The 14,863-nt window shown below is 41.6% G+C and overlaps 1 protein-coding gene across 1 annotated transcript in view; it reads right to left on the bottom strand.

The window, feature by feature from the left end:
* Nucleotides 1–14,863, bottom strand: part of Slc35f1 (solute carrier family 35 member F1) — a 399,998-nt gene that overhangs the window by 38,594 nt on the left and 346,541 nt on the right. The window contains exon 4 of the mRNA XM_028894956.2: nucleotides 4,728–4,887. Within this exon, the coding sequence (XP_028750789.1) occupies nucleotides 4,728–4,887 (160 nt within the window). The remainder of the gene's footprint in view (nucleotides 1–4,727; nucleotides 4,888–14,863) is intronic.

Raw genomic sequence — 14,863 nt, 5'->3', positions numbered from 1 at the left:
AAGTTACTTTAAAGTGGATATATGTGCATATAGCATGGGCTACAGTTTGAACTTAAATATCTCTGAAAGCCCACATGTGGAGACTTGGTTCCCATCATACAATGCTATTGATAAAGAGTCAAACTACTAAGAGGCAGGGCCTGAAGACATAAGTTGTCTTTTGGAGGATGGCCCTAAACAGGATATTGACACATAGTCCCTTCTTCTTTCTCCTCTTCCTTTTCATCTTCCTCTTCCTCTTCCTCCTCCTCCTCTTCCTCCTCCTCCTCCTCTTCTTCTTCTCCTTCTTCTTCTCCTCTTTCTGTTTCTTGCAAGCCATGAAGGGAACAGTTCCCCTCTGCTATATACTTTCACCATCATGTACTATGCCACCCCATTCTAAATTCCCAGTGTATCTAAATGAATTATCTGACTGAAAATGTCTTGACCCCTCATATGGCAATGTTTTGAATGGTGATAGCCTTCATTTCAGGTAGAGCTGCATAAATCACACCTGTTATTAACTACAGGGCCTTCCTTTATTTTGTTTTGTTTTCTTTATCTTAAAATGTTATTATTGCAAGAATAAAATAGCACATAGAAATGTTAGCATACCACATCACACAACTTGTTCATAAATGGTGTTTTTATGCCCTGCCTGCAGGGCTACAACAGGTTCTCGACCACCCTAAGAAGGGAATGTAGGGACAGGAGATACAAAGGAAAACACACCAAGTCTAGATTCTGATCAAAGTGCCACTTTATTTCCTTCCAGAAGGGTTTATATAGTTCCTACAGGGTGTGTGTGTGGGGGGGGGGGGAGCAAGAAGCTGTCATCTGCATAAGGTGGGGCAAGCTAACAGGATGTTTGTATAGAATGTTTACAGGGTGAGAGGGTCAAGGACTCTGACTCAATGTCCTGTTGCTAGGCAACCTGACTGTAAGATGATCTAGTTCCCTGTCTTATGGGGGGGGGGGGTCTGTACTTTTCCACTAACTAGAGATTCTGTCCTTGTCCCTGACATCTTTAAAGGGCCAATCTTCATTGTATTTGAATAACTGTCTCTATGTGTGGGACATTTCTCATTCTGGAATGCCCATGGTTTCTAGACATAATTATTTTTCAAGAAATAGCTTTCCATATTAGATTTTGTTTCAACAAATCTCTTTTAGATTTGTTATGTGTAGTACTAAGGGAAGGTTATCTAAAAATCAAGAGTCACCACTAGTTTAAGAATGAGCTTTATTATTGGGACTATTGAGAGACTGCTAGTTCCTTTGATGAAAATATACCCATCTCCTTAAATACATTGAAGTCTGAAATATAGGACTAACTGTCTTGTTTTCATGGAACTCAATGTTAACTTTAAAATCTCACATTTGAGCAATCCTCCATCCTGGGCAATCCAGGACAGTCCTTTACTTTAATTAACTGTTTTAACGCACCTTTGTCTTTCCCAAACAAGATGCAATTAGAGAAAAATAAGAATTGAGTTGAATAGAAAAAGTACTGTAAAGATTTTTCCATCTGAGCCACACAATTTAATTTGATTTTTGAAGATGAAACATGAAAATTTTTTCAGAGTTATTAGGATAAAATGAGGTAATGTATGAGAAAGTCCTTGGCAGCATGGCATATTCAACAAAATGTCACTTTTATTTGATTGTATTGAGCTCTCTGGCTCTTTAAAAGCATTTTCTTTTCTTTGAAATAAATGTAAAGTTACAGCGAATAATAAATTGTTGTCATGGGTAACCAACATCATCACAAATAGCCTGAAAGATGCAATAAATATAGCAGAAAGGGGCTATTTTTAGGAGAAGCAATATATTTTCTAATAGGGCATGATTTTAATTTTTTCTCTTCATCTTATAACTTTCATCCTTTCTATTTATATCCACAAGTTAGAAAAGTAGAGGCCATAGCGATGTATCTCTGGGGCTTTATGGAACCATGTTTACACACTCCAACATTTCCAATATTCTTACAGTCTACTAGATGACTCCCACCACTCGAATCTATATGGCCATTCAGAGAGGCCTGTGATGCAGATGGGAAGCTAAATGACACAAGGAGAGTTTACATATCAGGTCCACTCTTTTTATTGACAAACTTGGAAAAGCAATCTACTTTTGATGAGCATAATGGTGTAGAAAGTTTTTATGGTGGGTGACTAGCTGTGGGTGTCAAAGTGAGGTCTCTCATGCCAGGAGATTGGGTGCATTCTTTTGACCCCTGTCTGCAGTAGGTAGACATGATGGACAGGTGTCATCAGCAGCATTTATTGTCACTTCATTCTGGACCTGGACCTATTTTTTATATGCAATTCCTGATATCATCTGAGAAGGTTCCTTCAGCCAGACTTAAATCAAGGAGGAGTTCCTGGTGTGCAGAAGAAGAAACATGCCAACAAAGAAAATTAAAACAATTAACTATAATGAGGCCAAAGTAATTGTGAGTGGGCTAAAATCAATGTGTTTGGGACAGAACTGTCAAAATCTTAAGCTAAGAGAAACAGGATTTAAGCAATATAATAAAAAATAAAGTCAGTTATTCTCTTTTCCTTTGAAAAGCCCTTGATATGATTGTAATAATTTATATGAGTCAAATGATTCATTAAAGTTCTTATGAGTACCCAAAATATTACAGAAATGCCTGGTGGTCTTGGCTGATTAATGCAATTGAACCCAATGTACTACAAAGGTAGAAAAAAGTGAGACAATTTTAGCAATAATGCATACAAATTTTAAAATAATACTGATTCCAAAAGCAATGTGCTTTTTAAAAATAGCTTATATAATAGTTGAGATTTCTGCCAAAGTTAATATTTTATAGAGATAAAGTATGTGTAGTCAATGAGCCCTTGAATTTCATATTTGGACTGGCCTTAAGGCATTGATCCATACATTTGGGCACCATTTCAGTAGCACAGAGCATGCTGGGCAGTGATAAGATTTCATTCCCTTAACACGGGTGCTTTGCATGTCACAAAAGGCAATGCTGTGAGCCTCACGCAGGTCCACAGGGACAGCACTGTACCACTTCAGTATGTTTTATCCATGTCTTCATTTCAATGACAACAGTGACAAGTGACCACTTAAGACTCAAATGGATTTGTTGACTTCTTCTTAAATAGTGCTGTTTTCCTACCATTTCAGAGCCCAAAGACATTTTTACAGAAGTAGTGTATATAATCTAGTAAATCAGTTCAAAGTTAACTCACTATTGAAGTCCAAAACACTCTTGAGTTATCAGAACAGCTGTCTTGATTGGCTGTGGAATAAGATGATGATTAGAATGGACAGCTAGGGTCAACAGCCAAGTTTTCTAAGGGTACATACTTCTGTGTTTATACAGTGCCAAGAAAGCTCAGAAACTGTGGCCAAACTGTGACATTAAACCAGACAGAATGCTGTCTGTTGAGTTCTGAAGAGATTCCTGTCAAGACCACTGGCTGTGTATGAGGCTCACAACCGGATCTTGGATACACTATCTGTCAATGGCCAACGGAACGGAATAAGTGTTTTACACGGGAGAATTGGGGAGATGGTAAGTATATATTTCTAAGCCATTTGCTGAAGTAGGGACTCATAACCTTCCAGCTGTAGGTTCAGGAGACTGAGGATGTCTCCTTTTTGTTCTGTGTTGTAGCTTTAGCTGTTAGCAATGTGGGCGGAAGAAAGCCTGCCTTAAATGTTGGAAGCTCAAGAGTCTAGCCTCTCCCATCTCAGCACTATGATCTTGGATAACTCACTTGGTTTTCCCAGAACTTGATGTTCCCTCATGCCAAATATAAAGGAGGCTGAAGAAGGCCCTTAGTTTTTGCTGCAAACTTCTATGATGCAATATAAGTGACGTCATTTCAGAAATTTCATGTAGCTTTGTCTCATAAAGCAAAATGCCCCAATTTTGAGTCCTCATTATCTAACTTTTTAGAAGAAAGGGTAATTCCAATAGCTTTTGAAGGTAAGTACTTTCTACTCCACTTCTGATGACAGCAAGGGGGGGGGGCGCCTTTTCTCTTCTCAAACTCTTTCTTTATCACAATAATTGAAACCTATTAAGAAAGTCCTTCCAGATACCACTGGGATCAGGGGTCCCCCAGAAGATTCACAGGAATTTGCTGATTTAATTACAAGATTCTGTCTAAGAAGTCTCTAAGCTGTGACCAATATAACAACTCCTCCCATCAAAACAAATAAACAACAACAAAACACCCCCATGAATAACCGTGCACGAGATGGCGAGATGGCACCTACCCTCTGGAAATGATCCAGCCTACTCTGGTCTTCAGATCGTAAATAGCCATTCTCTGGCCTGTAAACCAACGATCACCCAGTAGTTCGGAAGTTTGGTCTTTCCCTGACCTGACAGACCTGGGGCTGGGTGAGAAGCAGTGGGGAAGGATTTGCGGCTGACTTGCTAATTGACTTGTCAATACTGCCTTAGCTCTTCTAGGCCAGCTGCTCTGACCTTTAAAGTTTCTGCCATATAGATGGTGCCCTCACTTTAAAAAAATGTGTGAATGTCTCGAATTTTACATCTTATATTCACCCAGGACATATATATCAAGGACCTTATTTGTGCTACTATTTTGGGTGTGGGACAAAAACATGAACATGAACACAAACTCTGCCATAGGATGAACCCTGCTCCTAGGACTCCCATATCCAACCACTGACATTCCAGGTCTCCTTGCGATCCCCCTCATAAAGACGAGAGACCTAGTGACCACCCTGAGACTCACCTGCTCCCTGGTGCCTTCCCACGAGCACGTCAGCTCCCACCATACAGCCCATGCCCAGGATGCAGACCACGATGCCGATGAAATGCACAGCCTTGTACCGGATCAGCAGGAAGAACCAGGAGAGCAAAATCACCACCGGGATCACAAAGCAGTCCAGGAGCTATTGGGAGCATCAGGGGAAACAACAGCGAGAGGTTCAGGGATGTTAGGACACAGAAAAAAAGTTCCACGCGGTCGGAAAGTCCTTCCCAGAACAGGATCTTCACGTAGAGCCAAAGCAGAGGCAGTTGAAGCTCCCTCAGACCTAGACACAAGACAGCTTCATTTCTCACTTAATCACAAACATCCTGAGACTTGAAGGGAAGATGACAAATGGATAAGACTGCACGGGGGTGAAGGTTTTCTCACCCTCTTCCGTGTCCAGCCAGTTTCACTGCCCATCTTCTACAGAGCCTTGAAAACTTTCCTAGGAATACCTGGGCCATGGGGGAGGATACCTTGAGCCATTTTACATGGTCCCACCCCTTGAGGAGTAGATATGAGAATGAAAGGTGAGGACAGAGAGGTCTTATGATGTTTCGTAAATTCATAGAACTTGGAAAATATGCGCTTACTATTTCTCAGGCAATTATCTCCCTTCTAATACTGAAGTCTCTAATCTAATAGTTGTTGTTTTCATTTTAATATCACCATACATATTACTGTGACAAATAGTGTCACATGAGTCTCTGAGAGCCAGTGCAATTGCCCTTGGTGGAGGGGTAAAGAGAGAACATGGTGATATGAGCGGAGTAAGAGGAATCCTGTGCAGAGAATCAGAGCCCTTACTCTGTGGCATTGGGCTATTGCATACTAGAAAGACAACAACACCATCAACCCCCCATGGTGATCAGGGCAAAGTTCAAAGTTAATGTGTAGGGAAGTATTTTGTAGTTGGGCATGGTACCTCACACCTGCATTCCAAGTACAAGGGAAACTGAGGCAAACAGATCATGAGTGTGAGGCCAACCTGAGCTACATAGTGAGACCATGCCTGAAAAACAGAGGAAAGGGCTGAAGGTGTAGCTCAACAGGTATATTGCTTGCCCAGCATGCACAGAGCCCTGGGTTCAAGCTGCAGCACAGCATGAAATAGGTGCATGGTAGTGTGTGCTTCTGAGCCCAGAGGAAGAAGGACCAGAAGGTCAAGGTCATGCTTAGATACACACTGAGTTAGAGGTCAGCCTCAGCTGTATGAGGTTTTATCTCAACAATAACAAAATCGGTTTAATAAAAGGCTATATAAAAACTGGAATAAAAACAAGGTGTTTTAAAATATGAGTCCCCCAAAGACGGTTTATAAGCCTCCAAATGCTCGAGGTTCCCTGAACTTGGATCTGTCCTATCGACTTTGGTAAATCGTCTAAAAATCACTGTCCAATGTTGGGTCTCTCCATTAGGCAAACCAATGTCCCACAGGACTTCAACTTCCATGTTCTGAATGAAAGATGTATGATTTGCCATACTGCTTGTACAAATCCTTGCTAGAATCCTAAGCACTTGACTTTCATCCTGCAGCAGCCAGCAAGGGCAGAGATTTCTAATGCTCCTCCACTCCCACAGCCTACCTCCCATTGATCAGTACAGTCTGATCTTCCATCTTGCAAATGTCTGCCATCCATATCCATGCCAGCCTCTCCCACTTGTACCATCAAGACTGATCTAGCATCCTCTCCTAGTGGGAACAATCCCTGCCTGCTAGCCCCAGAGGCTTCTTTCCTGGAGCCCCCCACCTCCTTCTGAAATGGTTCACTCTAATTCTTGAGCTTCTTGTCTCCCTTCCCTTTAGCGTATATTTTATATGTTACCTCCTCAAGAAAGCCTCTCAGCTCTGAAGATGAAGGCAGGTCCCCTTTGGTATTTTCCTTGCACATTTTCCTCCTTGATAGTGCCCGTTGCAACCCAACTTAATCAATACATCATTTTTGGCATAATGTCAGACTTATTCACGTGTCTGTTTTCAGCATGCAGAATGTTGCCAGGCCCATAAAAAGTACCCGTTAATAGTTCCTGAACAAGAACACATGGATTTCTAATGATCTGAAGCATCAAAATCCAGCCTCTGAGATCAGTAAAGTCTGGGAAAGTTTGGGTATTCACACGGTATCTCTGAATGTCAGACTAGTCAACTGGCAGCATAAACAGCACTTTGAATCCCTACTCTCCCCAAAGATGTTTGTGATGGGAACAAACTCTCATGCATCTCTATGGACTGGACTTCTCTCTTGCCAAATGACAATGGCACTCAGGGTACCCACTCATCTCCAGGGTTGCTGAAAGATGACAGGGGTCAATGTGAGAAATCACCATGTGACTGTCATGCCCAGTAGTATCATGAGGACTGGGGGCTGGTCTCAGGGGCACAGGACTCCCGGAGGGGCTCTGTATAAGCAGCAGGAGTTGGTGGGATTGCTTTTGAGCAGCCCACGGTTGCTCCCTGCACGGTTAAATTGACAATGTAAGTTAATGACCTATCTGATGGGGTTGTATGCAGTATGTTAGATTTTACAACTGGCTTCAGGTGCCATGTAATGAAATTTCCAGTTTGCCAGTGAAAATTGTTCACTACATATAATACAGTCATTGTTTCCTTTTGCAAATTAAAACTGATTGGATTAAGTCGAAATATTTCACTACGTGCCAGATAGCTGGGACTGCATGTGACTGGAACAATCTTTCTACAGAGCTAAAGGCTCCCATTCCTGAATCATTGGGGGCAGACCAGTACATCATCCAGGCTTTTAAAAGGGCTTTTTTTTTCTTTTTGTCTCTCAGCATCACTGGAAACACTAGAGCACTTGGTGAGCCCTGAGATCTGTTGCATCTCGGTTTGGGTATGAAAACCCCTGTTTGTAAGTATTAGGTAGTCCCAAGGAAGAAAACTGTTGAGAAAGAAGAGAAAGGAAATAAGAATGTCATTAAGTCAGGGCTCACATGATGCTAGTTCAAGAGAACTTAGGTTTTCAGCATGGAGTTGGGGCTCAGTAAATGATGCATGAATGATAGACACATCCCTGACTTCCAGAAGGGACATTAGAGATAACCCAGGTCATTACTGGCATTCAAGTCTTCATCTAGCAAGTTGGTCTCTTCTCTCTGAAGAAAGCTAACACGGCGACCCTTGCCCTTAAAGCAGACCTCCACATCTACCAACACCCTTTCAGGGTAGCATTTCCCCAGTTCAGACTCTCCATGATCCGGTTCTTTGAAAGTTGGGCACTCACAAGTCCCAAGAGAGTGATACGCTGAAGGTTGTACAATTTCTGGTCCCAGCAGTGGTTATGAATAATGATGCTTTTGAACAGTATTTCAGTGGCAATCAATGACAACCATATTGAGTTGCTATCGCTGAGGCCTCACCATGGTGTCTGTCACTACAGGTGAGAAGCTGTGTGGTCACCACTATTAGTAAATCGGTTATTAGTTTTTGCGACTTTTTTTTTTTGCCTTTAGCTTAACTTCTCATCAGAGACTGTTCAGATCATAAAAGAGAAAGACATTATAATAGCTGCCCACTACTGGGACTGATAAGACAATGTGAACATGCTCACCTTCAATTCTGTTACTAAATGGTTTATAAGAATTAGATTTCAAAGGAATATTTTTCATATTCCTTGCATATTTTGGGGGGATTTGAGTTCATTGTAATTATTACTCACCCTGAAAGCTTGGAGAAATGCAGGTAACAAGATCAAACTTGCTTTTGCTGAAACTGAGCCAGATTTAAAGCAAAGTCTTCAAAGATGAAAGACTCATGCTTATTCCCTCAGTTTCTAAGACCAATACGTGTTTCATCATTTTTAAATATAAAAAAGCAAAGTCTGGAGGAAAGTAATTTTAAATTGTCAGCAACTATGGCTAATCACAAAGGGGGCAGGGTGCTTTAACCAAAACAATTATTTCAGCAAGAAATGCAAAGCTAAGAGTCCAGTAGGAAAACCGATCTTCCCTGTGAGACTTCCAACATGATGCTCTTTTCTTCATGCAGAACTGGTTCTCGTGTCCTCCTCAGTAATAAGACAGATTTTTTAGAGATATTATAGTTTAGCCCCGCCCCCGGGTGGGGGTGGGAAGAATTAGCTTTCTTTAAGCCCATTTCTCTATTGAAGAAGAAATTATAAAATCCTAACACTGAAGAATGAATAACCATTATTTTATGACCAGGTTCCACTCTGAAAAATCTCCAAGAATACGAAAAGCACTTTGGAGCTGGGCATAATGGCAAAAGCCTCTATCAGAGCTCTCAGGAGATAGAGGCAGAGACATCATGAGTTCCAGGCTAGTCTTGGCACAGAGGAAGACCTATCTCAGAAAACAAAACAACCCAGACAAGGAAAAAACACCTAAACACTATGAAAATTGTCCATTGCTCTTGGATTTACACAGCAGCTTCCTTGCTTGAGGATTTAAACTAATTTACTCCCCTTGTATCATAAAGCCTCCTTCCCTCATTCAGAGGGAGTCGGGGTCTCTTGTCTGACTTTGTTGATTGATGTAGTGTGGACAGACTCTTCAAAGCCATGGTGACAGCACGGGATTGTTGTTTGCACTTTGCAGTTTTCAACATTTACCGAGGTTTCTTTGTTTTCACTTACCATTTGCAAAGAGCCCTTTAAAGGAGCCATGGCTGGTCTCATTTTTTTTTTTTCTTAAGTAAGACAACTGGAGTTCCAGGAGTAGAGCCAAATAGTGTTAGAATTGGGTCTAAAGTACTAGTTTCTAGACCCCGAGGTCAGATTTCAAGTGCAATTTACAGAAGTTAGAGGTCTGTCTTGACATTGCTTTTAGGATGACAGTGTGTGTGTGTGTGTGTGTGTGTGTGTGTGTGTGTGTGTGTGTGTATGCTTGAGTGCACATGTGCACTGCAGCATCATTTACCTTTTCTCTCTCTGGTATCTTTTCCATTTCCATCAATTTCTGACATTCTTGCCACTGTATTCTTGCCTGTAGTCTTTCATCATACTTGGTTATATGCCCTTGCACACACACACTCACACACACACACACACACACACACACACACACACACACCATTCATCTCTTCCTGTCAGTATCTATGCAAGTTTTTCTCTCCATTTGTACGCTACCTCCATTTGCTTGTGTTCCATAGACCACCTCATAGTCCATTTCAAATAGCCACACTTCTGAGATGAGCCGCTGTGTGGGGAGAATGAGGACCTGTCTTCTCCTACAATCACACAACATATTTAGGGCCCTTGCTAGGTAACTGCTAGCACACTGCAGACCCAGAGTTGTGGTGTGGGGAGAGCTGGCAGAAGCAGGAGAGGAGGTCTGCTGGCCTAGGGGTCTTATTCCTGTAGAAGCAGAATGCCAGCTGATCCTTCAGGCTGGGGAGCTCCAAGAGGAAGCCCTAGCTGCCCAAGAGAACCCCATCCTTGCCCTGCTTCCTAGGTTCTTTCCTGCTGAGTGTCTCCCCCGCCCCCATATCATAGTTCCATTGCACTCAGGCTCAACTCCACTGCACAGCCATAGCTAGCCTGCCCATGTACCGATGCCATAGCTAGCCTGCCCATGTACTGACGCACATCTGGATCCTAAAACTTCACTGCTGTCTGCTGCTCTGACACTGCGTACATTTTCTTCTAATGTTTCTCCCTAAGAAAGTTCTTATTTTCTCCATTATTTGCTTCATATAGATTAAGATCTATTTTAGGATTCCCTGGGAATTGACCAGCCATGCCAGCCAGGAAGGCAGGTAGGATAACTACAGATCTTCACATCTCCTTCCTCTCCTCCAAATCCAGTCCCCGAGTCTCACCCCCAGTTCTGTAGCAGACTACCTGCTGTGGCCTTTCCTCACTCTCTGTCCCATTTCCAGGACACTAAGCAGATCTCTGCAGAACACCCTGCTGTCCACTCTCCCATGGGCCCTCTCAGCCCCCACTCCTAGCCCATCCCCATTCCTAAGTGTCAGCTCCCAATACCAGGAAACACATTTTACCCAGTGGCCACACCTATCAGGGTTCCAGAAGAATTCCCTGCCAGGTCACACACAGTCACCACATTCTCCTAAGAACCAGAAAGGATATCAGAAACTAAGGAATAAAACACCCACCCAACAAAGACAAGAACAGATATTAACTTCTAGAATTATAATCTTCTCAAACCTAGATTCTGAGACACCAGCATAAAAGCATAATCAATAGTAGCCAGGACAATATGTCTCCACTAGAGCCCAGAAACCCTGTGTCAGTAGGGTCTGAGAATTGCGACACAGCTGGGCACAAGACAAAGATCTTAAAATAGTCTTTATGAATATGATAGGGGTCCTTAAAGAGGAAATGAATAAACCCATTGAACAAATCTATGAAAACACAAAGAACAGATGGAAATGAATAAAACAGTTCAGACCTGAAAATGGAAATAGAATCAATAAAGAAAACCCAAACTGAGGGAAATTTGGAAATAAAAAATTTAAAAATTGAGCAAGAACCTCAGAGGCAAGCCTCACCAACAGAATACAAGAGATGGAAGAGAGAATCTCAGGCATTGAAGACATGATAGAAAAAAAAGGATACCTCTGTCAAAAGTGTTAAATTAAAAACTAGCATAAAATCTGGGATGTTGTAAAAAGACCAAATCTAAGAATAACAGAATTAGACAAAGGAGAATAAACTCGTTAAAATTTTCATTAGAATCATACAAAAAAATTTCCCTAACCTATAGAAGGAAATGCCTATCAAGGTACTAAAAGCATACACAAAATAGACTAGACCAGAAAAGAAATTCCCCCTCAGCACATAATAATCAGAATATTAAATGTAGAGAACAAAGAAAGAATATTAAAATCTGCAAGGGACAAAGATAAAGTAACATATAAAGACAGACCAATCAGAATAACACCTAGAGCAACCCTGAATAATCAAAGAACTGTTGGAGTTATCACCATCCCTGACCTCAAGTTGTACTACAGAGCTATGGTAATAAAAATGGGATGGTGTTGGCATGAAAACAAACACACTGATCAATGGAATTGAATTGAAGACACAGACATAAGTCCACACACCTACGGATGCCTGATTTTTGATAAAGGAGCCAGAAATACACACTGGAAAAAGACAGCATCTTCAACAAATGGTGCTGATCAGACTGGACAGTTGCATGTAGAAGAATCAAATAGATTCATACTTGTCATTTATTTATTTATTTAGTAGACTGGACAGTTGCATGTAGAAGAATCAAATAGATTCATACTTGTCATTTATTTATTTATTTATTTATTTATTTATTTATTTATTTATTATGTATACAGTGTTCTGCCTGCACGTATGCCTGCAGGCCAGAAGAAGACACCAGAAGAGGGCACCAGAACTCATTATAGATGGTTTTGAGCCACCATGTGGTTGCTGGGAATTGAACTCAGGACCTCTGGATGAGCAGCCACTGCTCTTAACCACTGAGCCATCTCTCCAGCCCAGATTCACACTTGTCACCCTGCACAAAAAAACTCCAAATCGATCAAAGACCTAAACATAAAACCAGATTTACTGGACCTGATAGAAGAGAAAGTGGAGAATACCCTTGACCTCATTGGTACAGAAAAAGACTTTCTGAACAGGACACCATCAGTACAGACACTAACATCAATAAACAATAAATGGGACCTCATGAAACTGAACAGCTTCAATAAGGCAAAGCACACCATCATTCAGACAGAGCAGCTGCCTACAGAATGCAGAAAGAGTTTTTGCCAACTGCACATCTGATTGAGAGCTAATATCCAAAATATACAAAGAACTTACAAAACTAGATATCAAGAAAACAAATAACCTAATTTTAAAATGGGGTATAGATGTAAACACAAAATTCTCAAAGAGGAAACACTTAAAGAAATTTTCAATATCTTCATTCAGGGAAATGTAAATCAAAACTACTTTGAGATTTCATCTTACACCAGCCAGAGTGGCCAAGATCAATAAAACAAGTGACAGCTCATTCAGGCAAAGATGTAAAGTAAGGAGAATACTCATCTGTGGTGATGTATTGTGTCCCCCAATATACTGTGTCTCCCAATAAAATTTACCAGGGGATCAGAGGAAAAGGCTAGCCTAGTAAATGTAGAAGTCAAACAATGTTAACACATGCCTTTAATCCTATCACTTGGGAGATGGGGATCTGTCTTAATCTTGAGTTCAAGGCCACACTGGGAACAGAGCCAGGCGTAGTGGCACATGCCTTAAATTCCAACACTAGTTAACCATGGAGGTCTGGAGGTCTGTACAGACAGACAGGAAGTGACAGAGCTGGGCAGGATAGGAAGTGATGTAGCTGGGCTGAGAGAGCACACAAGAGAAAAGAACAGAAAGGCACATAGGCATGGGTAGACAGGAAGTAACTGGCTCTTTTGGAAGCTGCGGAGTTGGTGAGGTGAGGTTAGCATGTGGCTGTTCCTATTCCTCTGATCTCTCTCAAGTTTTCACCCCTATATCTGGCTCTGTGCTTTCTATTAATAAGACTGTTCAGAAATTCATCTACACTTAACTATTGCTGGTGCAAAGTCATATAGCCATTATGATAAACAGTGTGGTGGTTCTTCAGGAAGATGGGAATCGATCCACCTCACAATCCTGCTATACTACTTTTGGGCATACATCCAAAGGATGCTTCACCCTACTATAGAGACATTTGCTCAACCATGTTCCCTGATGCTCTACTCATAATAGCCAGAAACTGAAAATAGCCTAGATGTCCCTCAAAAGAAGAATGGATAAAGAAAATGTGGTACATTTACACAATGGAGTCTTACTCAGCTGTTAAAACAATGACATTCACAGGTAAATGGATGAGACTAGAAAAAAATCATCTTGAATAAGGTAATATAGACCCATATAGACAAATATGGTATATATTCACTTATAAGTGGATATTAGCTATTAAGTTAATGATAACCAAGCTACAATTCATAGAACCACAGAGGTTAGATATGGAGTAAGGGGCTAGGGAAAAAGGAAACAGATAGATCTCCATAGAAAAGGGAAATAGCATAGATAGATATGAACAGGTGGGGGTGACTGAGAGGGGGGGACCAAGGGGGAGGAAGAAAGAAGAGGGGGCTAAGGTAGTGAATATGGGGAGAGACAGCTAGAATTAGGGGGCCCTTGAGAATAGAATGAAAACCTAATACAGTAGAAGCCTCCTGAAATACATGAAAACTATTGAAATGAAGTCACCAAATAAGGCGAGTGACAAAGTCCCAAATGGACATCTTGTCACCAGTTGATGCTTCTAATACTGGGTGTGGGTTGTATCTCATTGAGCTGTTAGCCAAAGGGGTCCCAAGGGAACCCCCAAATAACCCAGGCTATTGCCAAAACTATAGTAGGTTACTCTCCATAAGCTGACAGCATGGCCCCGTTGCTGAAGACGACATCTGCATAACTCATTGAACACAGAGAAGCCACGCTGCTGCCTACATAGAGCCTTTCCCCCATTCTTGTTAGTGTCCTTGGTACAGGAACGTTCTCTGCATGCTACTAAAAGAGAAATGTAAACACCAACCCAGTTGCAAACTGTTTGATCTAAAAGGATGTCCTGCCTGCAAGACATGCTAGTGCAATGGTGGCACGAAGTTCGTGGGAGCAGACCACCAATATTTGATTTGACTTAATGCCTGCTTCACGAGATGGAACCCGTACTCTGACACCTGTGGTGGTATTGTGTTCCCCAAAATATTGTGTACTCTAATAAATTTATCTGGGGTCAGAGAACAGACAGCCACTAGATACAAAGGCTAGAAAATGATGGCACTCACACCTTTAATCCTAGCATTCCAGAGATAGAAATCCCTCTGGATCTCTGTGAGTTCAAGGCCACATTGGAAATAGCCAAGCATGGTGACACACGCCTTTAATCCCAGAAAGCCAGCCTTTAATCCCAGGGAGTGGTGGTAGAAAGCAGAAAGATATATAAGGCGTGAGGACCAGAAACTAGAAGATTTTTGGCTGGTTAAGCTTTTGGCTGGTTAAGCATTCAGGCTTCTAGCAGCAGTTCAGCTGAGAGCCATTGGGATGAGGACACAGAAGTTTCCAGTCTGAGGAAACAGGAACAGATGAGGATCCGGCGAGGTGAGATAGCTG

Source organism: Peromyscus leucopus, chromosome 8a, assembly GCF_004664715.2.
Source record: "Peromyscus leucopus breed LL Stock chromosome 8a, UCI_PerLeu_2.1, whole genome shotgun sequence".
NCBI classification, from domain to species: domain Eukaryota; kingdom Metazoa; phylum Chordata; class Mammalia; order Rodentia; family Cricetidae; genus Peromyscus; species Peromyscus leucopus.
The sequence above is the reverse complement of the archived record's forward strand: the minus strand, read 5'-3'. Positions and strand labels throughout refer to the sequence as shown.